General features: G+C 54.4%; 1 protein-coding gene across 1 annotated transcript; it reads right to left on the minus strand.

The window, feature by feature from the left end:
* Positions 1 to 413: 413 nt before the first annotated feature.
* Krba1 (KRAB-A domain containing 1) lies at positions 414 to 24,732 on the minus strand. The gene is made up of 18 exons (XM_013036371.1): positions 24,709 to 24,732; positions 17,369 to 17,495; positions 16,924 to 17,043; positions 16,153 to 16,302; positions 15,383 to 15,553; positions 13,850 to 13,972; positions 13,480 to 13,650; positions 12,595 to 12,756; positions 11,768 to 11,962; positions 11,139 to 11,312; positions 10,658 to 10,831; positions 8,635 to 8,787; positions 7,990 to 8,172; positions 6,971 to 7,165; positions 6,721 to 6,888; positions 6,140 to 6,247; positions 5,515 to 5,625; positions 414 to 3,378 (listed from the first exon to the last, which is right to left on the minus strand). Exons 1-18 carry the CDS (start codon positions 24,718 to 24,720, stop codon positions 2,600 to 2,602), a joined length of 3,276 nt encoding a protein of 1,091 aa, XP_012891825.1. The 5' UTR covers positions 24,721 to 24,732; the 3' UTR covers positions 414 to 2,599.

Here is a 24,732-nt window from a genome sequence, read left to right on the forward strand (position 1 = left end):
CAGTTTCCAGGATGGTGGCAGGCAGACTCAGGACCTTCTGGGCTCCCCAAATTCTAGGCCTTTTGTTCATTTAAGAAGTTCCCCCACAAAGGTACAATGCCTATGTACTTCTAATCATATAAAATATTTATTGAAATGAACTCCAGGAAATGGAGGGTTTTTGTTATTTGTCTTGCTAATCTGTCTCTGGGAGGGCAAGCGTGGGCACAGAAGTGGGGGGACAGAGGGTGAACAAATGCAGCAGTGGTCCTTACTAGACATTAGTGGGAAATGAACTATGACATGGGGGGATGGGAAGGAAAAACTGGGAGAGTGAGGGAAGGATGGCTCTTTACCCGACTTAGGTAACTGTAACCCTTCTCTGTACATCACCTTTATAATGTTTTTTAAATAAGAAAAAAACATGAAAAGAATACTTCAGGAAATGCTAAAAAAAAAAAAATCTAAAAGAAAAAAATGAAAAATGCTCCCAAATCAAAGCAGCCCCACCTCCTCTTCAAAACAACCCTGTACAGGAGCTAGCTACGGCACCAACCCCTGCACTGCAGACTTATCACCAAGTCTGTGGCTCCACAACCTCTGCAGCTAACAGCTGGGGTACCTGTGGGCCTATGCAGAATGAGGCAAGCCATCACGGAACTTACCACTTATGTATTCAGATTCCACAACCTTGAGCTTCTCCTTGAGCGCACTGCCCGGTCCCACTCGCTGTGGCTTGCCCAGGCCGGGCTTGGCTGTCGCCTTGTTTATTTCAAGCAGGCACAGGTAGGGTGATGTCTGCGCCACACCACCAGCTGGCAGCCCTGAGGAGGGGTCTGGCTACTTCCTAGCCCCGCTGGCTGAAAGCTGTGTGAGCCTGGGCTGGTTTGCTCACTTGTACCAGCAAGCACGGGGCATGCACCTGCCATCTGTTGAGCCTGGAGCCCAACTGCTCTGTCATACAGTACAACTGGAGGATCCAGGCCTGGCGAACAGAACTTTCCTCCTGGCCACGGCTGCCTACACCCTGAGTCTTCCTACTGACATGGAAGGAGCCAAGCACTGCCCTCCCAGCTCAGCTGGAAAAGGAGCTAGACCTGCTCAGCTCTCCAGGGTTGGAGAGTTTGCCCTTCTGTTCTTTGCCACCACCCAGCTTCAGGCCGGGTCATTTGCTTCAGTCAGCATCCTGCTCACACGATTGGAAACATTCCTAAGTAGAGGTGTGGCTCAAGTGGTAGAGTGCCAGCCTTGAGCAAAACCATCACAGGAGAGTGCAGTCTGTTCAAGACCCAGTACCAACTAATGTGCGCGCACAGACACACACACACACATCCCACAAATCATGACTATCCAGTGGACCCTTCTCTGAAACCTAGTCCTGAAAACACTTGCGTGTGCCGTGCTGCAGTCCCCAGGCTTTGGGAGGGCTTCCCACTCACACTGATGGAGGCCCAGCAGTCTCACAACTCTTGATTTGGGGGAGGCCTGGGCAAAGCAGCCACAGGGGCTGCTTATGCGGTCCTGGCACCAGCACTGCCCCCCCCCCCCCAGGGTCCTGGTGGCAAGGCTAAACCACGCAGTGCACAGCACGCCAGGCCTTCCTCAGGTACCAAACGTATAGGCACAGTTCAGAAAATTCCTGATTAAATAGGGAATTCAATCAACCCAAGAGGTTGAGCTCCGGCTCTGGTAAGGACAAGTGCGTTAAAAGGGCAGACCCGCCGCAATGCACACCAGACACTGGACGTGGGGCTGGGGGCAGGCATGGATCTCATCAGGGCGGAAGCAGCCTGGGCAGTGCCATGTGAACGGGGCCCTGTGTGCTGATATGCCGAAGCCCTCGCCCTGCAGAGGGGGAAGGGGGCAGGGGTCTTCACATGGTTTGAACGAGCTTACCAGTGGGCCCTATCCAATAAAACCAGTGCCCTGTCCCAAGGGGGCTTTGGAGATAAATGTGAATATGAAGCTAGCTGCCTAGGGGCACAAAGGCCTGAGGCAGACCCCTCCCCAGAGCCCACAGGCAGGACCAACCCCCACAGGACCTTCATTTGGAGCTTCTAGTTTAAGCCACCCATGCTGGTTAAATCGGTAGCACTTTATACATAGCCCTGGGAGGCAAGTACAATGGGATGCGCGTGTGTGTGTGTGTGTGTGCGGCGTGCACGCGCGCTCTGGCAGTACTGGTGACACAATCATGTCAGCCACGCCCCCCATGTGGGTCCCGCTGAGCACTACTGGATGGGAGCCAAGGGCCTTTCTTTAGTAGCTCATGTTCTAGAATCCGTGTGAGTAAATCCGGTTTAAACCAGATTGGTTCTTCCAAAAGGAGATCTGTGCTGGCGATCAGGAGGGGCTGGTGGGGGGTGCCTCATGGCCATGCTGCGCAAGCCACTGGCCCACCGCGGGACGGTTCTGGAGAGGTCAGGGGAGCGTCTGGCCGACCCTGAGCCAAGAAACCCTGAGGTGTGGCTAGAAACATCCCCACCGGGCCTTGAGCGCAGACACCACCATGGGTCTGTGCGTCCAGGAGCAGGGCTGAGGGCCCAGCGGGAGATGGGACCGGACAGAGAGGCTGCCCGGGCGGGCACGCCAGGAAGACGAGCTGACTGACAGCGAGTAGCTAATGGGCCCCCCACCGTGGGTCCCGGTGTTCACCACCCCACAGGTCCTCCCGGAGGCCTCCTCCCACAAGGCTGCTTGGCTCCTTGGGCTTGTTTGGGGTGCTGATCGGTGACACCCCTGAAGTCAGCGGGTCTGTATCCGAACTGGTTGCAGGGGGGGTCACCCGAGGAGACAAGGCAGCAGGTACTAAGGGTGGGGGAGGGCTCTGGTGGCGCCCAGTGTGTCCAAGGAGGGGCTGCCCAGGCAACACAGCGTGGCAGCTGGGTACTGAAGAGGGGGGCTGCTGGGCTGGGCTGACGCTGGGCCTGGAAGGTTCTGTGGGAGGAGCAGCTGGAGGCGGTGGAGGCACCAGGTAGGCCTTCCCTCTGGAGAGGCCCTGGAGGTCAGCGGCCCTGCCACCTTCCACCTGGGCCCGCAAGATCTTTGGTTTAGGCCTGGTGGGGCCCTTCTGTCTCCAGTAGGGCAGGTGTCTGTGACCCAGACCACTGGCCCACCGAGGTCCCCGAGGAAGGGCCCACGGCTTGGGCCCGGGGCCCCGGGGCCGCCTCCCCAGCCGGTCCACCTGGGTCCTCATGGTGGCCACTTCCTGAGTCAGGCCCACGAGGGCCGCAGCCAGCCGGTCCAGCTTCGCCTCGAGAGCAGCACCGAGGCTGCGCAGTTCCTGCTGCAGGGCCCCCCCACAGGGACACGGTGGCAGGTGAGGGGCAGCTGTGGGTGGGGGGGACTTGCTGGGAGGTTCCAGGGGGTCCTTGGACAGCAGCCCACCTTGGGATGGATCTGAAACCAGAGCAAGGGCCGATAAGAGTGCTTAGGCTACAAAGACCTTCTCTCCCCCAACCTAAGGAGACCCCTCATCTAGTGTGGTCAGTCTCCTGTCACCCCAAGTCTGTTTCTACAGAACTGGGGATGGGAAGTGACACAAACTTGAGAACACTGCTGCCTGCCCTTGTGACATCAAAACTGGCTGGTTTTCACATTCACCACACCAGTGGGCTCCTCAGCCAGAGGGGATTTTCATGGAGACCCAGCTACCTTTCCCAAGATGGTGGTTTCCTACCTCCCAGGAAAAGAAGCAGTGAGTCCTTGTTCTAGCACTGGGACTGAATAACCCCCAGAGTATCTGCCCAGAGCAGACAGCCAGTGCACAAGGCCCAGCTGTTTACCTAGGTGACAAGCCACGAGTTTCCTTGGGGCTACCACTTCTTGGCTACAATCAAATCATAGAGCTCTACCTCTCCTAACTCCCTCATTCAGGTCAGGTTGGCCTCAAAATCTCAACCCGTTTGTCTCAGCTTCCTGAGCATTGGCTTACATGCCTGACCACATTTAGACATGTAAGCTCCCCCCACCCCCTTTTTTTTTGGTCTGTCATGGGGCCTGAACTCTGGGCCTGGAGCTATCCCTTAACTCTTCAGCACAAAGCGAGCGCTCTACCACTTGAGCCACAATGCTACTTCAGTGTTCTGGTGGTTTATTGTAGGTAAGAGGTTCATTGACTTTCCTGCCTGGGCTGACTTTGAACCATGATCCTCAGATCTCAACCTCCTGAGAAGCTAGGATTACAGGCCTGAGCCACTGGTGCCTGGCTACATGTAAGTTACTTTAAAATGATAACTGAATTGATCTTACTGCTAGGCAAGCCACCCAGGAAGGACTTGGCCCCTGCCAGTCTTAACTCACAGATCCCAGACTGGGCAGAGAAATCTGTTTTCCCATTTCCCTGAGCCATGGAGGAGTTCTGACCTTGTCTAATTTAGCAACACCTCTGGGGATGCAGATGGGAGGGAAAGGTAGTGGCCCAAGTGGCCCAGCTCTGTGTGGACAATTTCTCTAATGAGTTGAGGATCTGAAGTTGATGCAGAGCATCAGGAGTTCAAGGTCAGCCTAAGCTAATACAGAAAGACTTTCTCTCAAAAAGAAAACAAAAAATAAAGCCAAAATACAAAATAAAGCATCTCAGGGGTAAGGCTCACCTCAGGTTAGAGCTCCTAACAGAAGCCTGACGCTTGAGGGGAGCCAGAGCTCAAACACACACACACACACACACACACTCCCCCTAACACACACACACACACACACACACACACTCTCTCTCTCTCTCTCTCCCCCTACTGTTGAGGCCAGGCACTGAGAGCACCAGAGCCTTGCCCTCTGCTTGTCTCCATGGTGGCACCACAGAACAAGGTGTGACATAAAACCAAAGTGCTCTGGATGGCCTTGGCCAGGTTATTCAACTGTACTAGGTTTGATTCCCTCAGTTAGTGTGTGTGTGTGTGTGTGTGTCCTGGGAAGTCCTTGAGCTTCTTTTAATCAAGGCTAGCACTCTCAGTTAGTGTGTATGTGTGTGTGTGTGTGTCCTGGGAAGTCCTTGAGCTTCTTTTAATCAAGGCTAGCACTCTCAGTTAGTGTGTGTGTGTGTGTGTGTGTGTCCTGGGAAGTCCTTGAGCTTCTTTTAATCAAGGCTAGCACTCTCAGTGTGTGTGTGTGTGTATGTGTGTCTCTGTGTGTGTGTGTGTCCTGGGAAGTCCTTGAGCTTCTTTTAATCAAGGCTAGCACTCTACCACTTGAGCCACTGCTCCATTTCTAGCTTCTTGGTAGCCTCAAGAACTTTCCTGCCCAGGCTGGCTTCAAACTCTGATCCTCAGATCTCAGTCTCTTCTGAGTCGCTAGGACTACAGGCATGAGCTACCATTGATTTTCTAAAGTTCCTTCAAACTCCCAACTTGGGATTTGGGGAAAGTTCCTGTGATTTCTGTGACAAGCACCAAAGTGAAACATGTACCCAAGCAGCATCGTGCAGTGGCACTGACTTCCTGCCATGACCCAGACGATGAGCTTGAAGGGTATGTCCTTCCCCAGGCTGGGGACCCAGGCTCGGCTCTGCACAGTGGGGCGGCGCAGCCCCCAGCTCACCTGCAGTGTGGGGTGTTCCATGTCCTGGTTCCCGGCCCTTGGGCTCTTCCTCCTCCCTGGGCACAGGGTGTTCCTCTGGCCGTGGGGCAGGACTAGAATGCCCAGGGGCCTCTGCGGGAAGAGCATGGTTAGCCTGGGACATGGACATGTATTGCTCTGCACAGCCCCCCCCCCCCACATGAGGACATTCTTATTTTTTATTGATGCCAGTCCTGGGGCTTGAACTCAGGGCCTGGGCACTGTCCCTGGGCTTCTTTCGCTCAAGGCTAGGCTCACTCTACCACCTGAGCCACAGCACCACTTCCAGCTTTTTCCATTTATGTGGTACTAAGGAACCAAACCCAGGGCTTCATGCATGCTAGGTAAGCACTCTACCACTGAGCCAACTTCCCAGCCTGCAAGGATATTCTTAAGGTGGCTTCAAAAATATATCTACCTCCCATTTTTAAGCAGTAATTAAATGAGATGCAAGATGTAAGGAGCCTAACTGCTCTTGCTGGGCCATGTGTGCCCTGTGTATACCATGTTCCACTAGGCCCCAGAGGGCATGGGAAAGCATGGCACAGCCTGGGGTCCAGGCCTGGGAATGCCGCCGTCCTCCCTTGACCACTTCCCTGGCCCCTACCTACTTCTCCACCACTGCACAGAGGGCCAGGATGGCCAGGGCTCTCTGTACCCTCTTCTCCCCTGGGTGTCAGGGACCTGACCTCCATTGTCCCCTCTTCTGTTTTTCCTGTTGGGAAAAAAAAAAAAAAAACAAAAAAACCACTGGATCTCAGCGTGATGGAGAAACGAGGCGGCCTGGGGCAGCCTGGCCAGTGGTGTTGAGGACTTGTGCATGCAAGGCCAGTGCTCTGGCACTGAGAATTCCCACTTTTGCTATTTCTTTTATTGACTGCCAAGCTTAAAAAAATGTTACATAGCAATACTGCATACACACATATATTAATAAGTGCATATGGCGTGGTATATATATTAGGTGGTTTGCCAAGATTTCCCCATAGAAACACTAACAAGCCCTGTTCTGAGCCCCTGGCTCAGGGACCCAGGCTCTGGCTCAGCTGCTTTACAGGAAACTAAAGTACAATGACTGGAGAATGCTTTCTGGTGAGAGCCAGGCGGTGACCGGTAGGGTTCAGAGAACTATCTGGCTTCCCGGCCCTCTGGAGATGTGCAGCTGCCTGCCCAGGAAGACCGCAGGCTCACCTGTACTGAGGCTGCCATAGTCCTTGGGCTGTGATCCCTCAGGGTGTCCCCCAACACAGCTGCTGCTGCTGCTGCCGCTGCCGCTGCCGCCGCCGCCACCTCTGGGAGACCCTCCCGGGGCAGGGGACACAGAGAGAGGACGCTTGCAGTTGGGAAGGTGGTCTCTCTCTGCATCAAAAATGAGCTGGTCTCAGCGTGCTGACTCTTCTCAGAGCCACCCCCCCCACCCCGCCCTTCCCAGCAGGCTTACCCTGGAGGGGTGGCTGCCAGAGCTCGGGATCCAGCCTCAGGTCTTCTCCATCAGAGCTGCTGAGACTCAAGCTAGAGCAGGGGCTGGGGCTGGGGCCAGGGCCGGCCAAGCAGGTAAAGCGCAAGGGCTTCATAGGCAAGATCCCCTTCAGAGAGCTCTCCAGGCAGTGCAGGGGGGAGGGCATGGTGGCTGTCCCTGTGTCAATGACAAAAGCCCTTGTCCATCCCTGAAGGCTGCCATCCCCGGAGGGAGTCATTACCCAATGGCAGCCAGGACTCTGTCTCAGAGACTGGGCACAGAGGCCGGTCCCCTTTTGGCTTAGCCCAGGTTCTGGTAGGCCGTAATGGCTCACTTTCCACATAGAAGAAAGGTCAGAGCCTGGCCAAGTCCCTGGATGCTTTGGAAAGTAAGCTGAGGAACTTTCAAGACCTCAGGAGAGGTCAAGTTAGTGGCCAAGTTCTAGCTAAATCCCCATCTTCTAGGCAAGGCAGCAGCTCCCCACACCCCAGAAGCTCCCTGTACCCCCCCACCTCAGAAGTGACCTCCACCCCCCCCAGCAACTCCCTCTATGCACCCCCGGCCCCCAGCAGCTCCTCCTACTCCCCCAGCAGCTCCCTCTACCTTCCACCCCCGACCCCTTGCCACAGACCCACCCTGTGCCCAGCATGATGCTGGGAGCAGCAGGTTGGTGAGGGCCAATTGTTGCCTGTAGGAGGGCTAGAAACTGGGGATAAGCTATGCCATCATCCTGCCCCCCCTGCAAGGACCTGGGAAGGCACACAGCTAGGGCTGTCTACAACTGCAGTGGGCGGGGTTCCTCTGGAGAGAGCCAATGGATAGAAAAAGCACTGTTCTTCCTGCCCCTTCCTGTCTGACTTTGTACTCTCAACCTCCCCTGGCTTATATGGTTCCCCACTTCTACCCTCTCTGCAAGCAATGTGAGGCAGGGAAGGGACGGAAATACCCAGAGAAGGGAAAGGAGGAAAAAAAAGTGCCAGTAAATACCAGGGGCAGCTCACCATCTTGCAACCACCTCCACGGGCCTGGCCTGGGGGGCCCTGGATCTTTGGGCCTTCGCTGGTGGCAGGTGGTCATGCAGCTGGAGGTGAAGGCCTGCGGGCTGGCTAGACGGAGGCTCCTGGTGTGCACTTCTCCCCCACCCTGCCTGAGACGGGCTGGCTCACAGGCCTCAGCCCTTAGTCCTGTTTTAATGAGATGCCAAGAGGCCTGTCAACCCTGTGGGGCCACAGAGGAATGTACAGAGAATTTCTACCACAGCCAAGTGTCAGGCCTGGGAATGGCCTGCTCTGCGGTCCAAATCCTCCAAGATCTCTATTCCCAACCCGGGAGCTGTGCAGCTCAGTGTCTGAGGTCTCGCACCAGGACTGAGATGGCCAGGATGAAGACACGGGGCCCCGTCTCGGGGCTGGGTGGTGGAGAGCAGATGGTGGTGCACCCACTTGCCAGTGAGTCTAAATGTGTGCTGCACAGTCTATCTGGCTTTCTGACCCTGATAAAAATCTCCTCCCAGTGCAGTTTCTGGAGCACCTTCTTGGCTCATGTATAAATATGTCCACGAGATGCTGGGAGCACAGCAGTGCCCAGGGTGCTGAATGGGAGCTATCCAGTCCAAATCACGGGCATCTGTGGCCCCACTGAGTTACCTTCCTTGTCTGCTGTCCAGTTCCTGGGCTCCGTCCTCCTCAGTCCCCTGTCCACGGCAGAGGAAGAGGACCAGGCAGGCTGCAGCCTGGGCACGGGGATCTCTCTGAGACAGTTCTCTAGGCTCTGGAGCGGGGAACTTCCTGGCAGGTATCCTGTGAAGATCAAGCATGGTAGTCATGGAAGGCTGCAGGTCAGGCTATGTGGACCACGGGAGCCTTGCACTCAGCCAGGTCCAGGGCAGCAAGAGGAGGCAGAGCACTGGACCCATCATGGTGGCTGAGGGATGCAGTGGAGACCTGGCCCCAAACAACTGTCAGCTCTGACTCTGGAGTGGCTCTCCTTGGGCTGGACAGGAAGAAGCAGGGCATGTGCCAGCCATCTACAGAAAACTGCCTGGGGATGGATGCTGGGGGCAGGGTGAGGAGGGCCTCACCAAGGGTGGGGTTCCAGTCCCTCAGGACATCCGGCTGCCACCATGGTGAGGGTGACATGGCTTGTCTAGCACACAGGACAGCCTGACAAGCAGATGTGCCCTCCACGGAGCACACCACTGCAGGCTTCCGCACCCTCAGGAGGACATTCGTCCACAGAAGGCCAGAGAGAAGAAAACCAAACTCACTGCATAAATTGCATTTCCAGTGGGGGTGCGCAGTGCAAACAAACAACAGGAACGGGCTCAGCTGCACTTCCGGAGAGCAGAGCCCTTCCCAGGGGAGCAGACAGCACTGGCCACATTCCTTCCTGGGGCGTCTGCTGACAACTGGGAGCCCAGCAGAGGCTGGAAGCCAGAGACTGCCACAGGGAGCTGCTAGGTTCTGGGGGCCCACCTGGAAGCTTCTAGAGGCAGTGTGGAGTCTCCTGCAGTTTGGGTCACTGGCAACACCAAGCCCATCCACAGAAGCCACATGAAAAGGAAGTGACCCCGCACTCTGTGCCAGCGCAGGGGCTCCAACCTCTGTGTAGCGGCCAAGGACTATGAAAACCAAATGTAGAAAGATGTCAAGGACAAAGGCTTAAAACAAAAAGTGAGGCGGGGATGTGTCTGGTACGTGCCCATCTGTGAGGAGACGGAGCCTGACCACAGGCAGGCGTCTCTGCAAGGAGATAAGTGGAGCGGCGGCTGGCACAGGACAGGGCTGCCCGTAGGGGAAGCAAGGAGACGTCACATAATCTTTTGTAGTTTCTGAGCAGTCATGTGATTCTATTGCTTCTTAAAAACCAGAAATGAGTCAGGAGCCAGAGCCTTATGCCTACAATCCTAGCTTCTCAGGAGGCTCAGATCTGCAGGATTTCGGTTCAAGGCCAGCCTGGACAGAAAAGTTGCAAAATAACCTGCAAAAAGTAGGCCTGGAGGCATGACTCAAGGGGTAGAGCATGAAGGATTGCAAGCATGAGGCTCTGAGTTCAAACTCTGATACATCTAACTCTCCCCCCAAACTGAAAGATGAGTCAATTGTGTTTGGGGGGAGGGGCTCCCTTTCAGGACTCAGGCAGGAAGAAGCCTTGAGGCTGGCTCTCTGGGCCTCACTGGCCCAGCCAGAGTCCTGGCCGTGGCCCAGGCCTTTCCAGTGCCAAAGGATGTGCCAGGGCACAAATGAAGGCAGGTGTACAGGCACCCACCCGTGGGACCAGACGGACTAGATTGTTCGGGTGGGGAAAAAAGATCAGAGGGGAGGCTGAAGAGTCCTGTAAGGCCCCAAGGTCCCCAGGAACAGCTCCCCAGGGTAGGATCCAAGGGGGCACAAGTCACCAAGCGCATTGCTGATGGTGGTCTCTCTAGGTCAGAGGTCAGTTTTGTACTACAGGCACTTCTCTATGGCTGGGACAGTGCAAAAAGGACATGTTAAGAGACCTCAGCTGTCCTCGCATCTGAACCAAGTCACCCAGCCCAAGACAAATCTGCATTTGCTCCTGCCTCAGCATCCCCACCTCCACTTCTGACAGCGGGCATGGCAGCCTGCCAGAGACAAGGCCTCCCATCCTTCCCCAGAGGGACTCCAACCTCAGCTTAGCCCAGCTTACCTTTTCCAAACTGCTGGCCCTGGCTGTACCCAGGGCTCCCGAAGTCTAGGTCGCCGTCAATGCTGCTGGTGGAGGAGAAGCTGGTGGGAGTGCCCTGGGGGCCGGGGGGCTGGCTGGGGCCCTCTCTCACACAGCCCCGCAGGCCCAGCGGTGGCAGGGGCTCCGTCGTGGCCTCTGCAGGGAGCAGCAGAGCTGTGTCACAGAGAGCCCACTGGAGAAGGGGTCGCTGGGCCCGGGAGTGGATGGCGCCCAGAGACTCAGCTCCAAAGTACTGGGGCTCTCCATGCCACTGATGGAAAACCCCAACCCCCACACACAATTTGTCTCAGGACTCCAGAGAAGCGATCTCAGAGAGGGGTAGAGGGTGGGTACCCTTCAACTTCCTTCATCAAACTCAGGGAGCTGACTGGAGGAAGAACAGTATACACCCCAGGAGACCCGACCTCTCCACTGCCAGCACAAAGACCCTGGGTTCTTATACCTTCACTGTGCGATCCTTGAGGCTGAAGCTCTGGCTTGTGAGACCCAGCATCTCCTGGCTGGGGGCTCCGGGACCAAGAAGCAGCCACCAGCTGGGGAGGTGATGGTCCAGCTGAGGAAATGCCCTTCAGGCAGGCCTCCAGCGCTTCCAGGGGTGAGCTTGAGGCCCTGCTGGCTGGGACAGGAAAAGCTGCCCTGTTACCCTCTCTTGCAGGACCCTGGCTGGCCTACCAGGCTCCAGCTCGACCCCCAGCCAGTCGGCCGGTCACAGCTTGCCATCTGCAGAGGTGCCAAGTCCTGCACTAAGCTGGCGGGGACCCGCCAGGAGGAAATCCCCCTGGGGGACTTTTGACCTGTTCTCTGCTTCTTCAGAGGGATTAAAGAAAGCTGTCCCCACCTCCCAAGGAAGAGCCGGAAGAGTCATGGACAGCTTCCTCTGCTAGCACCTCAATACAAACGAAGGTCCTCAAGCCAGAGGCTGTCTGGGCAAGGGCCAGGCCCGAGGATGACCTCAGGAGCCACGGCAGGGCCTGGCTCTTTGCTCAAAGGCCAGGCAGGAGCTTCTTTGTATATGCTGGCACCTCAGGCCTGGTTCCCACCGAAGAGGAGGATGAACAACCCAGGACTCACCTTGACTTGCGGCGCCCCACAGGGGTACTCGGCCCCTTCTGGTGTCTGCAGCGGTGGAGGAACTGTAGCCTTGCCTGCTGAGCTGGCATGATGCAGGCGCCAGGGGGCTCTGGCTCCAGCTGTCCTCCACCTTCACCACAGGGAATGTGCCGCCGGGGCCGGGGCGGGGCGGAGGGGTGTGGAGGCGTCTGTGACCTATGGGAAGTCAGCCTCGGGAACTGGGAAGCCAGATTTGCAGGCCTGGAGGCCGCTTCGGCCCTGTCATTTCTGTAACCCCAATCGCTCTTCCTTCCACCCAAGCCCCTCTAGGGGTGCTCCAGAGCTTTCTAAGAGGTGTTAATTAGCACGCCAGCAGCCCTCGGCCAGCAGGCTGCTCAAGCGCACTGCTTCAGGCTGTGTTCTGAGCTCAGTGCCTCGGGGAGCTGACAGGAATGGAAATGTGAACCCAGTGTGAACATTCGTGGGGAACCCAGGTCCTAGGGACCCCATCAGGCCCACACACATGTGGGGGGAACCCCACGCCACAATGAGAGCTGAAAGGTCAACTGGGCTACAATTTTTTTCTATTTCTTGGTGTTTTCCCTCTCTAATATCCTTTCCTTCCTTCTAGAACTTTCACCACCCACTCTAAGAAACACTCTGGACAACAATGAGGCACATGGCTTTCCATCATGTACACAGCAATCACCTCCAACACTTGGTTCCTGTGAGCCATACCCAGGGGCCAGGGCTAAGAGTCTGTCACCAGGGGTCACTCACAGCCCTGCTTGAAGCAGAAGACCAAACAGATGATCGTGCATCCTCTCAGCCCAGCAAATGACCTTTACCTCCAGAATTCCTCTTCCAGGCCCCTGTGTCCTCAGGTGGCCATGGCTCCCCTGGTGCTGAGGGGCTGGGACGCTGGTGCCGGGCTTCTGGGATGTCCCTCAGACAGTTGAGCAGACCCTTGAGGGGACAGTCCTCCGCCGCCGAGGCCGCCTCGGTCTTCACTATGGGAAGAGGCGCACGTTACCCGCTGTGCCCAGGGACGAGGAGCACCCGCATGCAGTGAGGAGTGTACAGAAATCCAGACATGGGAACCTTCCCAGGCCCTAAGCTTGTGTGAGCCACTGTCTGCTCAGTGCCCGGTTTCAATATGCCTTCTACACACTTCCTAGAAGCTGGCGCAAAGGGGCAGGGCGCAAAGTGCACCTCCAGCGTGCGTGGACATCACCTGAGGGGTGGGGGATGGGCTGGCATCAATGCCCTGCATGGCTCCCAGGTCCTGAGCACAAGTGACCTTCCAGCAGGAGGGTCTGGCACCGCCACATGCCTGGCAGGCGCTCACTCGGTGAAGAGTACCCTAACCCTGAATGGGTTTCGGCATATCCCGAACATGGCGCAGAGCTTCAGCAGGCTTTAGCAACTCCGGGTGGTGTTCCCTCCCCGTGGACTGTCTAAGCCCGAGGGGCCGCTCTCACACTTCACCCAGTGTCAACAGGAAATGACACGTGAGTGCCACGGCTTTCCTCCGAGTCCCACATCGGAAGAGTAAAGAACACAGGGGAACCCGGGTGCATGGGAGTTTGCGTTCCCTCTTGATCTAAATGCAGTCTTTGTAAGAGTCACCAGAGCACAGAGGTTCCCGAGGGACGCAGTGAGGTGCAGAGAGAGCCACATTCCTAGGGGCTTCAGGGCCTCAGCCTGAGGAGGCCAGGTACCCAGGGACTCACCTGGCCAGGGCGGGCACCCGGGCATCTCCACCTGTGTGTGCTTGGAAGCACTCCGGGGAGGGAGGGAAGGCTGCAAGCTCAGAGCTGCCTCAGTGCGCTGGGGCGCAGGCACGAGCATTTCTTTGAGGCAGTTGACGAGGCCTTGCAAGGGGCTGTTTCTGGGAGAGATTCCTGTGTGAGGTAAGGCGAGTCCTAAGGGACAGCCGGAGTGTTCAGCAGTCCCTGGGGTCTTCCAAGGCTTGCCTTATTGGGCTGGGGGGGAGGGGGCTCCGATGGACAGTGGCACGTCCTTGCGTGAGCTACCCTCCTCCCCCCACCTGCCCCCCACTGCTGCCCCACGCAGCCCCAGGGCACGCTTTGGACAGCTCACCTGGCCCCGCAGTCCCTCTCTCCGGTCTTCTCTGGCCCTTCCTATGGCTAGGGCTACAGGTGGGAGGGCTGGGCTCCTCACCCGGGCCTTCCTTTCCAGGAGGCTGAGGTTTGTCAGCAGTTCCTATTATAGAAAACAAGGAAGGGCTCATGCCTGAAATCCTAGTTATTTGGGAGGCTGAAACCTAAGGATCAAGGTTCAAAGTCAGCCTGAGCAGGAAGTCCATGAGACTTTTAGTGCCAAATAATTAGTAAAAAGCTGGAAGTGGAGCTGTGGCTCAAGTGGTAGAGTGGCAGCATTGAGCAAAAAAGCTATGGGGCAGAGCTCAGGCCCTGAGTTTAAGTACCAGGACCAGAAGCAAAAAAAAAAAAAAAAGACGACCTTCTAGCCTGGGCTCCAGATGCTGGTCACCCAGGATCTGGTCTCCATGATGATGGCCCTCTCTGGTATCCCAACATCTTCGGGTGAAGCCAAGTCTGGGGAACTTGGGCCCATGTGAGGCTGGCTTCAGAGGACTTTTCGGGAGGGCTGGGGGCCTTGCTCTGTGTGCATCCAGTTTAACTGCAGACTCCAAGATAGTTCTCTGGCTGCCTCTGGCCCAGCAAGCAATGTCTGGCCTCAGCCACAATCTTACATTCACAGTTCTCAAACAGTGTCTGCAGAACCCTGAGCATATGGACAAGATGACATGTGAAGCCACGGGCTAAGGAGGGTAAGATCATTGGGAATACCGATTTTAGTCCATATGGTACTGGAGATTGAACACCATGGCCTTGAACTTGCTAGGCTGGTGCTCTACCACTTAAGCCATATCTCTAACCCTGTTAGCTATAGGTTATTTTTCAGATAGGGTCTCTGAAGCTAGGCTGGCTTTGGACCATGATCCTCCTACACAGCTAGGATTAAAGGCATGTGACACTGTTGCGAAGCCTACTTATTGAGATGGGAGCCTTGCTAACTTCTCTGCCTGGAGTTGGTCTAGGAACCATGATCCTCTCCGTTCTCCACCTTTCTAGTAGCTAGGATTACAGGTATGAGCCACCATGCCTAGCTCAAATGTTTTTAATAAAAATATATTTAGACAAATCTAAACTTTGCAAGAATTTTTCAAGATAAAATGAAACCCCAAATACATCCTACTGGCTACCTTGCCTGCTGTGCAGCCACGCTGCTTTGATGAGAACATCTGAGGCTAAATAAAGCCACGGGCACACAGGCCAGTTCCCTTCCAGGCCTGCATGTCAGAATCAGCCAGGACGCCCTGAGCAGATACATGAGGTCCTCAGCAGTCAGGGCTGCTGCGAGGCTCCCTGAGCAGATACATGAGGTCCCCAGCAGTCAGGGCTGCTGGGAGGCCCCCTGGGGACTAAGCATTTAGCCTCTTTGGTCTGCACACCAGAGGCCAAGCGTATCGTCTCATCCCAGAGACCAAGTACTAGAAACCAGAACAAAGAGTGCACAGGTGCAAGACCCCAGAGTCCAGGGTTGGAGTTTTACAATGTAAGCTGCCGCTGTTCTACTAGTCAGACTCACTGATGGGGAGGGGGCTTCCCTGCCCCGGCTCTCCTGGAGGGCCACTGGAAGAGGAGCTGCCTGCGGGTGTGGTGGCCAGGCCCGTGCGGCTCGGGGGCCTCTCCGGGGGCCTCTCCGGAAGGCAGGTGAGCACGCCTGGAGGAGGGCAGGCCTCTGCCGCCACAGCTGCTGCTGGGAGAGGAAGACACAGACTGGGTCCTTCTGTGACACGCTCCACCTACAGGACTGGACTCAGTGGCCTATGGGTGTCGCCGCTGCGCTCCCAAGCCTAGAGAATCCTGGGTGTGTCAGACCTGCGTCTGGCTGAGCCTCCGTCCCCTTCTTCTTTTATTCACTGTCTACTGAGGGGGTCAAAGGGCAGACTGCAGGGGGAGATGGGATCTTGGCCGAGTGGGGACTGGGGAAGGACACCCAGCTCATGAGGTGGGAAGAGTATGCGACGGCAAGAGGCATCAGGGTCCCACTGGCCACCCAGACCAAGCTTTCGCCTCCCTCATTCCCTCCTCTGTATAACAGTGACACTCATGCTGCTGGCCTTCCCTGCAGAGCAGGAGGTGACAGGAGGGAACACAGAATGTTCTGTGCAGACACCACCATGAGAAAGCCCTGCTGCTCCTTTCTCCCTGCCCCAGGAGCTGAGAGGGCGGGACTAGCAACAGTCTCAGCTCCTGGGGGCGGGGGCTTCCAGCTCAGGTAGGTATGTAGCTATGGTGCATATGGGGGGTGGAGAGGCTGTCTGTGCCCACAGGACACGCATGTGTCTGACTTACCCCTGGGGCTCGCTCGCTCTCCATCCAGGCTGGCTCCCCGGCTCTCAGGGCTATCTTCAGTGCCCTTGACTTCTCTGAACAAGAACTCTGGGATCTCCTTCACCAGCTGCACCAGGGCGGTGAGATGTAGGCTGTGCTGGGGCTGTCCTCCTGAAGAGGGGCCACAGTGAGCCCTGCGCCCTGCATCTGCTCGGCCCACATATTTCAGTGCGCGCTGTCAGATGGAGGATTTCATGCAACCCTCCGGGCCACAGGAGGCACAGCCAAGAACGACCAACATCCTGGACTATCCGGCGGATTTGGGCCCTGGCTAGGTGATCTGTCTAAGGGCTCAGCCTGTTTGGGCTGGGGCAAGTAATGGGTTCATCCTCACTGTCACCATTAGCTCCTACTCTGGTCTCCTTTCCTTCAAGGGCAGAGGACTGTCTCCACGGCCCAGCCATCTACCTTTCCTGGAACTTCCCTAACTCCCAGCTTGCTGGGGCTGGTCCCATGGACCACGTCCACCAGCTAAGGAGTAGCAGGCAGGCTGGTTGTGCAAGGTGGCTTAGAGGAGGCGCTGGGTGGTGGCAGAGGGAGACCCCTGAGGAGAGAATCCCTAGAGATATATCTCAGCTTCTTCTGCAGACTACATTGAGAAACTGACATGCTACAGGCCCACAGGTCGGAGTCAGGATTACGTGGGGGTGAGAGGCAGAAGGGAAGGGATGCAGCCTGGGAGCTGAGGACAGCGAGTGGGAGGGCCTCCCGAAGCCTGCCAAGAGGACCTACCATGGGGGCCAGCCCTTGCAGGAGGCCCCTGCCCCTGTCCAGCACAGTTCTCTGTCCCCGGGGCTCTTCCAGGCTCTGTAGGTGACAGGAAAGCGGAGAGGGGAAGCAGCTCCGCTGTCCCTGAGAAGAGACAGGAGACAGTTACTCTGGATTCACCCTCCCCCCAGTCATGTGGTGGCCCAGGGTTCTATGCACACTCATTGGGTCATCCAACTCAGGGAACTGAACCCCCCACCAATCCATCTCCAGAACCCTGCCTGGATCATACAAACAACAGCAAGAAAAACACAAGGCTGGGGCCAGCCTTGGCCAGAAACTATTCCTTCACAAGAAAGAAGCCTACAACCTGCTGGCCTGGAGCCCCATGAAGACTTGAACCCTTGTGGTGGCCTCCAGCCTTCCTGGCTCTCTCCCAGCCTTGGCTCCGGAGGCCCAGGCCACTTACCCACAGAGACCAGTGTCTCGTAGTTCTCCCGCATCACGTCTCGGTAGAACTCCCTCTCTCCCTCCTGTAGGAGCCGCCACTCTTCCTCTGAGAATCGCACGGCCAGGTCCTTAAAGCTGATGGGCACCTGTGGGCACGGTCTGTGGAGGTGGGCTGATTCCATGCCAGCAAGGCCCAGCCCAGCTGCCCCTCAGCTCAGTGACCTTGGCACAAGGTGCAGCAGAAATCAGCTAGAGAGACAAGCCTGGGATCACCAGGAAGACATGGTGAAGCCCGAACTCCTGGCAGCTGTGAATGTGACCTTTTTGCAAACAGGGTCACTGCAGATATGAGTAGAAGGTATTGTGGTCAATATATCCAGATGATTAGTGTCCTTATAAGCGCGCGCACGCACGCACACACACACACACACACACACACACACGCACACACGCACACACGCACACACACACACACACACACACACACACACAGCAGATGGCCATGTGAAGATGGAGAGCTTGGAGTGATGCCACCCCAAGCCCAGGGAAGCCTGGAGCCCCCAGAAGCTGGTAGAAGCAGGAAGGTTCCTGCCCTTGGTCCTTCAGAGCAATGTGGCCTACTGACATCTTGTTTGGGGATTCTGGCCTCCAGAACTGTGAGAGTACAATTTCAGTTTCTTTAAGCCCCCAGTTTGTTGGTCCCATGTTATGGCTGACCAAAGTCTCATTCACACAACCACAGGGTTGAGCCAAAGTCAAACCTAGGACAAGAATGCCAACCAATCCTAAATTTACCATTTCAGATTCATTTTAGTTACGAAGCAAACTTCCCAGTAAATGTATCAGAACCTGGAATCCTAGCACTGTGGCATTAAAAAAAAAAAGTTTACTAAGAAAACCAATTAGTTACCATGCTTGAGTATTTCTTAGCCAAAATCCTTGGGACCAAAGTATTTTGGATTTCTGATTTGGGAATGTGTGCATATACATGAATTATTAGGGACTAAACCCAAATTTCATGTATATTTCATATTATTTACATGTAGCACTTTTAGTGCAACTGCCTTTAACTGTGACCCATCACATGAATTCAGGTGTGGCATTTTCCATACATTGCATCATGATGCTCAAAAGTTCTAGACTTGGGCTGGGAAGGTGGCCCACTGGTAGATTACTTGCCTTGCATGCCTGAGGCCCTGGGTTCGATTCCTCAGCACCACATAAGCAAAAAGAAAAAAGCCGGAAGTGGCGCTGTGGCTCAAGTGGTAGAGCGCTAGCCTTGAGCTGAAGAGCTGAGGGACAGCGCCCAGGCCCAGAGTTCAGGCCCCATGACCGGACCCCCCCCAAAAAAAATGTTCTAGACTTGGGGGCATTTTAGATCTCAGATTTTTAGACTAAGGATGTTTAATCTATATAAAGAAAAACTTCTATATAAAGGAAAAAATTCCTGATTGTTTTAAATCGTGGATGATGTAACAATGAGGAATTTAGTAAGTAAAACTTTTCTGTTGTTCCTCTAAACATCACAAAGAGAAGAGGGGATGGCGGAATGCAAAATTCACAAAGTCCTGTGAATCTAGAAGACTGACTCTCTTTCACCAGGCTCACTGGCCAGTGGGGGCAGAAGGTGAACCAGAACTCACAGGCCTGGCCTATGCAAAGGTCCGAGCTTAGTCTTTGATCTTCAGACTCCCATCTTACAGCCAAGTGCTTCACAGGCCCTCTGGGTTGGGATGCCCAGGTGGACCCCAGGCCTTTGCTGGGCAGAGTCCACTTTCAGTTTCCCGGTCCTACTGGCCATTCCAAGGCCCATGTCTCTATTGCCCCTCCCCACGAGTCAGCTACGGTCACTTCCACTGTGACAAGCCAGGCATCATCACCAGACCATTTACAGGAACCTGCAGCACAAGGGCACTAAGCTTGGCAGGAGGTAATTCCCACAAAGCCCTTCTAAACTGCAGGCCAGCTGTCCCCACCCCACCATGCTTCCTCCCTGGCCTCTACCACTCACACCTCAGAACTGCAAGCAGCCATGTTTGCTCAACGATTCCTAAGGCCTGCTCAGAAGCAGCTGAGAAACCAAGGGAGCTTTGGGAAACAGTTCAACTCCATTCTTTTGCTTTTATATTCTATCCTCACATCCTGCCTCCCATGGTTTTTTGTTTTTGTTTTTGTAAGATAAAAGCAGTATTTCTTTAAAAATTATCATTCAGTGAAATTTAAAGCAGCCATGAAATCCTAGAAAATGACCAACATCTGACAGGCATGAATTTAAAATTATGACACAAATTAACTTTGTGTGAATGAAGCAAATAGAATACAAATTATGAGAAGAATCCTTCTAGATTAGAAACAAATTCTATTTTGATAAAGAATTATAAGAAAAAATGAAGACATTCCTAATAATGCAAAGATGACACATTACCTTGTTTCATTATGGCAGACAGTGATTTAAAAAAAAATCATTACTGTGCCAAGAGCCTGTAATCTGACCTATTCAGGAGGCTGAGATCTTCAAACTGAGTCGAAGCCAGCCTAGGCAGGAAAGTCTGTGGATCTCTTACCTCTAATTTACCAGCAAAAAAGGCAGAAGTAGAGGTGTGGTTCAAGTGGTAGAGCATCAACCTTGAGTGAAAAAGCTTAGGGACAGTGAGCACCCAGGCCCTGAGATTGAGTCCCAATACTGCCATGCACACACACACACACACACACACACACTCACACTTGTCACTGCTACTGGTAGCTCTGAATCACATATAGGCTGGCAGGCAGCCAGCCCCATGAGGAAACACCCCTGGCACTCTGATGATTTCCAAGTCTTTAGGCTCCATCCGTACTCTTGGCTAGGATAGCCTCTAGCGTTGGGTGACTGTCCGGCCGTCTGAGGCTCCAGGTGTCAGAGCCTTTGCGTCATGGCTGTGTCAGCAACCCCCTTTTTAGCCTAGTGAATGGCCAGCAGCATTCCTCTTCCTCTCAGGAATGTCCCAGAAACCCTGGAAAACCTTGCTGAGAGCCTTACATGTCTTCTTGGCCTTCTAAACAGATAAAATGTGGCTAACCTCAGCACCCGTGCCCACGAGCTAACCACACAGGCCTCAGACCCATGTCCTTAGAAAAGGCTTGGTGACCAAGCAGCTTCTAGGCTGACACAAGGGAATATGCAGAGGGTTCCTGCCAGTCCCCAAATGACCAGAATGTTCTGGGTAGATACTGTGTGAACAGTACAGTACAGCTGCCATACAGATTTCCTTGGAATTGTAGCATGTACAGGCAGATAGTGTCTGCGACAGACAGGTTCCAGGTAGCAACTCTAATGCCTAATGCTGAGTTCTGGTGCCTTCCCCAGCAGACATCTCACATGGATCATTCAACTTCATGACGGGGGGGGGGGGCGCAGTTTATATCTAGGGTGAGAAGCTAGCCCACGACTTTGCCCCATGCCAATGTCATCTCCCTAGTGGATAGCCAATCTTGGATCACAGAGGTGAGTCGGACTACATGTCAGCCCAAGTTCTCTGGGAAGCCCTGATGTGCACCTGCTCCTGGGGACCCTGCCACGGATCTGTTACCCCTGCCACGTTTTGCCCTTTACTCTCTAGTCTCCTTCTTAGTATCACCCCACCTTGGCTCTGTCCTCTGATCCTCTCTGCTTCTCTGCTGTGCCTTCTTGCTTCTCTCCCTTCAGATTTTCTACTCTAGCCAAGGCCTGGGAACCATGGGGACTGGCAGTGTGGAAGTGGTTGAGGTCATCAAGGCTCGGGAGACCCCATCTGTGTGCTGTAGACTCCAGATGCTGTCTCCCGGGTCCAAATGGGCACAGATGCCACCTATGAGCTGAATATGTCTGTTTCACTTGCATGCTTTCATTACTTGCGTGGATGCTGCATGATTAACATGCATGTCCTTTGGTAATACAAAGTTACTTTAAAATAGATGAAAAAACTACCACCTAAAGCACTAAGTACACAATTACATGGGGATTAGGGAGGGGTGGTCACAGAGCCAAAAGGCTGGATGCTCCCATTATAGTCCAGCTGGCTCACTGCTTTGTCTGAGGGAACATAGGAGTAATCAGACATCCAAGAGTAACCAGACAATGGCAGAGGGCCTGAGTGATCCCGCCTGCACAGGTGTACCTCTCAGTGACAAGAGGAACCTGAAAACCTATAGCAATTCCACTGTACCAAATCCCACCCAAAGAGACATGTGCCACAAGCCAGGGTAAACAAAGGGGACCAAGAGAGCAAGAACTGGGGTGGGTGTCCCTAGCCTTGATCAGGTGACATAGCGCCCAACTGTAGATCATACAGTTCTTCCTGGTTCCCGCCACCTTTACTCCATGCCACCAGCAGTCAAGCTTGTCCAGCAAACCTCCGACGCATGACCCCCCAAGGCAGGTTCCAGTTTAGGTAGTACAGCTGTGAGTTCATGAACTGGCAACTCAGTCCCCAGTGCAACAGCACGGAGGGAGTCACGAGGTCATGAGGAGATTAATGCCACTACTGAAGGATAACTTGTTATCTTAGGAGTGGTCCCCAGATAAAAAGGACAGGCTCAGCTCCCTTCCTCTTCAAGAGATGACACCCTAACTTGACCCTAACTCAAGCAGCTCAGCCTTGGACTTCGCAGCTTCCGAAACTGTGTGAAATAAATGTGTCCCTTGTAAGTTACCCAGTTTCAGACAGTCTGATGTAAAAGCACAAACGAAGCAGGGGGCAAAGAATTAGCCACTGAGAATTTCCCGTTAGCCTGTCAGTTCTACTTTCACAGTAAAAGAATGGCTCACACCTGTCATCCTGGCTACTCAGGAGGCTGAGATCTGAGGAACACAGTTCAAAGCCAGCAGGAAAGTCCATGCGACTCTTATCTTCAATTAACCACTAGAAAACTGGAAGTGGAGCTGTCAGTCAAAGTGGTAAAGTGCTAGCTTTGAGCAACAGGAACAGGGCCCAGGACCTGAGTTCAAGCCCATGACTAACCAAAAAAAGGGAAAGGCAAGGCAAGGGAATGGGGAGGAAAGGAGAAGGAGAAGGAAAGGAAAGGGAGAAAATGTATTTCTTATAGTCCTAGTGGAGGGAACACATCTGTTGAGGGCCTTCTGCCTGTATCATATACAAGGGAGAAACAAAGCCAACAAGGCCACACCTTCAATAACGTAGGAATGAAATAAAACATTCATGAGGATAAGAACTCTCAAGTGCCAAACACCTCCCCAAGTTCCCACCTCTCAAGTAGCATTAACATATGGCCTTGGGAATTAAGTTCCTAACACAGGAAATTATGTAGAACACTGTCAAATGTCTGCACTGATTCTGATTGTGACTTTGGCTCCTGTACGTTGACTTTCCTGAGAACCATACCTTAGAGGTAGGTACACTGAACACATCTATTAGTGATGGGACTTCAGCCAATCTAACCCATTTGGGCCCCAGTAAAAGTATCTGATCCCAACCCTGGGATCATCTCTACCTCAAAGAGATGTTGTAAAGACAAAATGAATTAATATACAAGAGGTGCCCAGCATAAATGTTGGGAGGAGGCAGGGCACTGGTGTGGCTCATGCCTGTAATCCTAGCTACTCTGGAGGTGAGATCCTAAGGATCGTGGTTTAAAGCCAGGCTGGGCAGGAAAGTCCGCAAGACTCATCTTCAATTAAGCACCCTAAAAAAAAGGCAAAATAGAACTGTGCCTCTAGTAGTAGAGCTCTAGCACTGAGCAAAAGAGTTCAGGGATAGTGCCCAGACCTACAAAAAAAAAAAAGTGCGGGGAGGAACAAAGTGCTAAGACTGGTATTATTGTAGCCAGATTGTCTGGCTGCAGAGTGCAGCCTGGCACCTCTGGCTCTTCTACACCCTGCTCCTGACTTCCGGGGTGGGGGTGGAGGAGGGAGCTCTTTATCTCCAGGCTAAATATAGCTGGCTCTTTTAGCCCTCTATACATGATGCCTTCCAGGCCTCTCACCATCTTGACCTCAAGATGACAAAGTTCTTATAAAATACGAATGAGAAGCCTTGTGAAGGTTAAAATGTGGTTATGACTTTAAGTCTCACAATACCGTGAAATTTGTGAAATTTACGTAATCATTTAATTTCAGTAAAAATTATTTTTTAAAATTTAAAAAGACAGATTAGAAAAAAAGTATCAATGAGAACAAGCTATGTCTGACAAGAGGCTTCCCAGTGCACAGAAAAAGTGAAGCGAGAGTGTGTGGTATGTGCACAGGGGAGGAAACAAGTAAGTGTGCAAACACTGATGTTCAGGAGGAGAGCCACCACTGGTTTGCCACCTGGACCATCTGCCGTTTTGCCAACAGAAGAAAAGCTTCCAGGCTGATCCAGGGCTCCCTCCTTCCTAACGGCTGCCATGCTGAGCTTCCTAAAGCACAGCTTTACTGTGTCACTGTCCCCTCCAAAACCTCAGCTTCAATGCCCATCGATCCTATCCATCTCACAGAGTCCTTGGCCAGCCTTGACTCAATTCCCACAGTGCCTTGGACTATCAGATCCGATCCTGAATCAGGCTTGTCATTCACATGTCCCTGGACTTCTGGGTTGCTGGATAGGAAAGACTGCTCGCATTCCCCAGCCCTCCCCAATCTGACTGTGACCTTGCACTCCTGAGGTCACTCCGGCTCACCTTCTGAAAGCTACCGGCATGTGAGGACTCACCCTTCCCTGACTATCAAGTCTGAAAGGTCAGTGTTCCAATCTCCACAACTCACAGAACAGGAAACCCTTGAGAGCCAGGGGTCTGGGGTCTGCCTGTCAGCAAGAACTCGGTCCAATGCAACGGTCCCTTTCCCTGGCTTCTCCTTTGATGCTGCGGGGTTGTGATGCCAGGGTCCTGGCACAGTGCCTGTCCTACCTGGCCACACAGGACCCAGCGGCCGCCTCGGCCCAGCAGTGTGAGTCCAGCCAAGGCTCCCGCCGGCCACGACCGCACCGCTGGCTGCCCCTCCCCCGGCCCCCGCTCCCAACCTCAGGCCCCGCAACTCGGCCCGGGCGGTGCCAGGCCACAGCCGCGGATGGGGCTCTCCGCTCCGGCTCTCGGATTAACATACTGCACCCAGATCAAACTTGTTTTGTGTCCCCGCTGCCCGGATCTTACAAGAATACAAGTGCGGGACTCAGCCGTTCCCGCGAGGCCTCCAATCCCACCATTCCCGCCGAGGCCGGGCGGGCGTCCCCAGGTGGAGAGGGCGGCGGGGAGGGGCGAGGGGACGCGGGGAGGGTGGAGGGCACCTGGACGTCTGGGCAGGAAGCCAGGCCACCGGGCTGGCCCCGACGGGCTCAGCCGAGAGCCCGGAGTCGGCGCTCCCGGCTCTGCCCGGCCGCCCGCCGGTCGGCGCGTCCGCCTTACCTGGCGCGCCATCCCGGGACTCAA

Source organism: Dipodomys ordii, unplaced genomic scaffold (assembly GCF_000151885.1).
Source record: "Dipodomys ordii isolate 6190 unplaced genomic scaffold, Dord_2.0 Scaffold282, whole genome shotgun sequence".
Taxonomy (NCBI): domain Eukaryota; kingdom Metazoa; phylum Chordata; class Mammalia; order Rodentia; family Heteromyidae; genus Dipodomys; species Dipodomys ordii.

Coding starts and splice junctions, on each gene's coding strand:
- Krba1 (XM_013036371.1), bottom strand. Junction 11,963..12,594: donor CTGGAAGAGGAATTCTGGAG/GTAAAGGTCATT, acceptor GACTTCCCATAG/GTCACAGACGCCTCCACACC. Junction 8,788..10,657: donor GGGCCAGCAGTTTGGAAAAG/GTAAGCTGGGCT, acceptor TGATCTTCACAG/GATACCTGCCAGGAAGTTCC.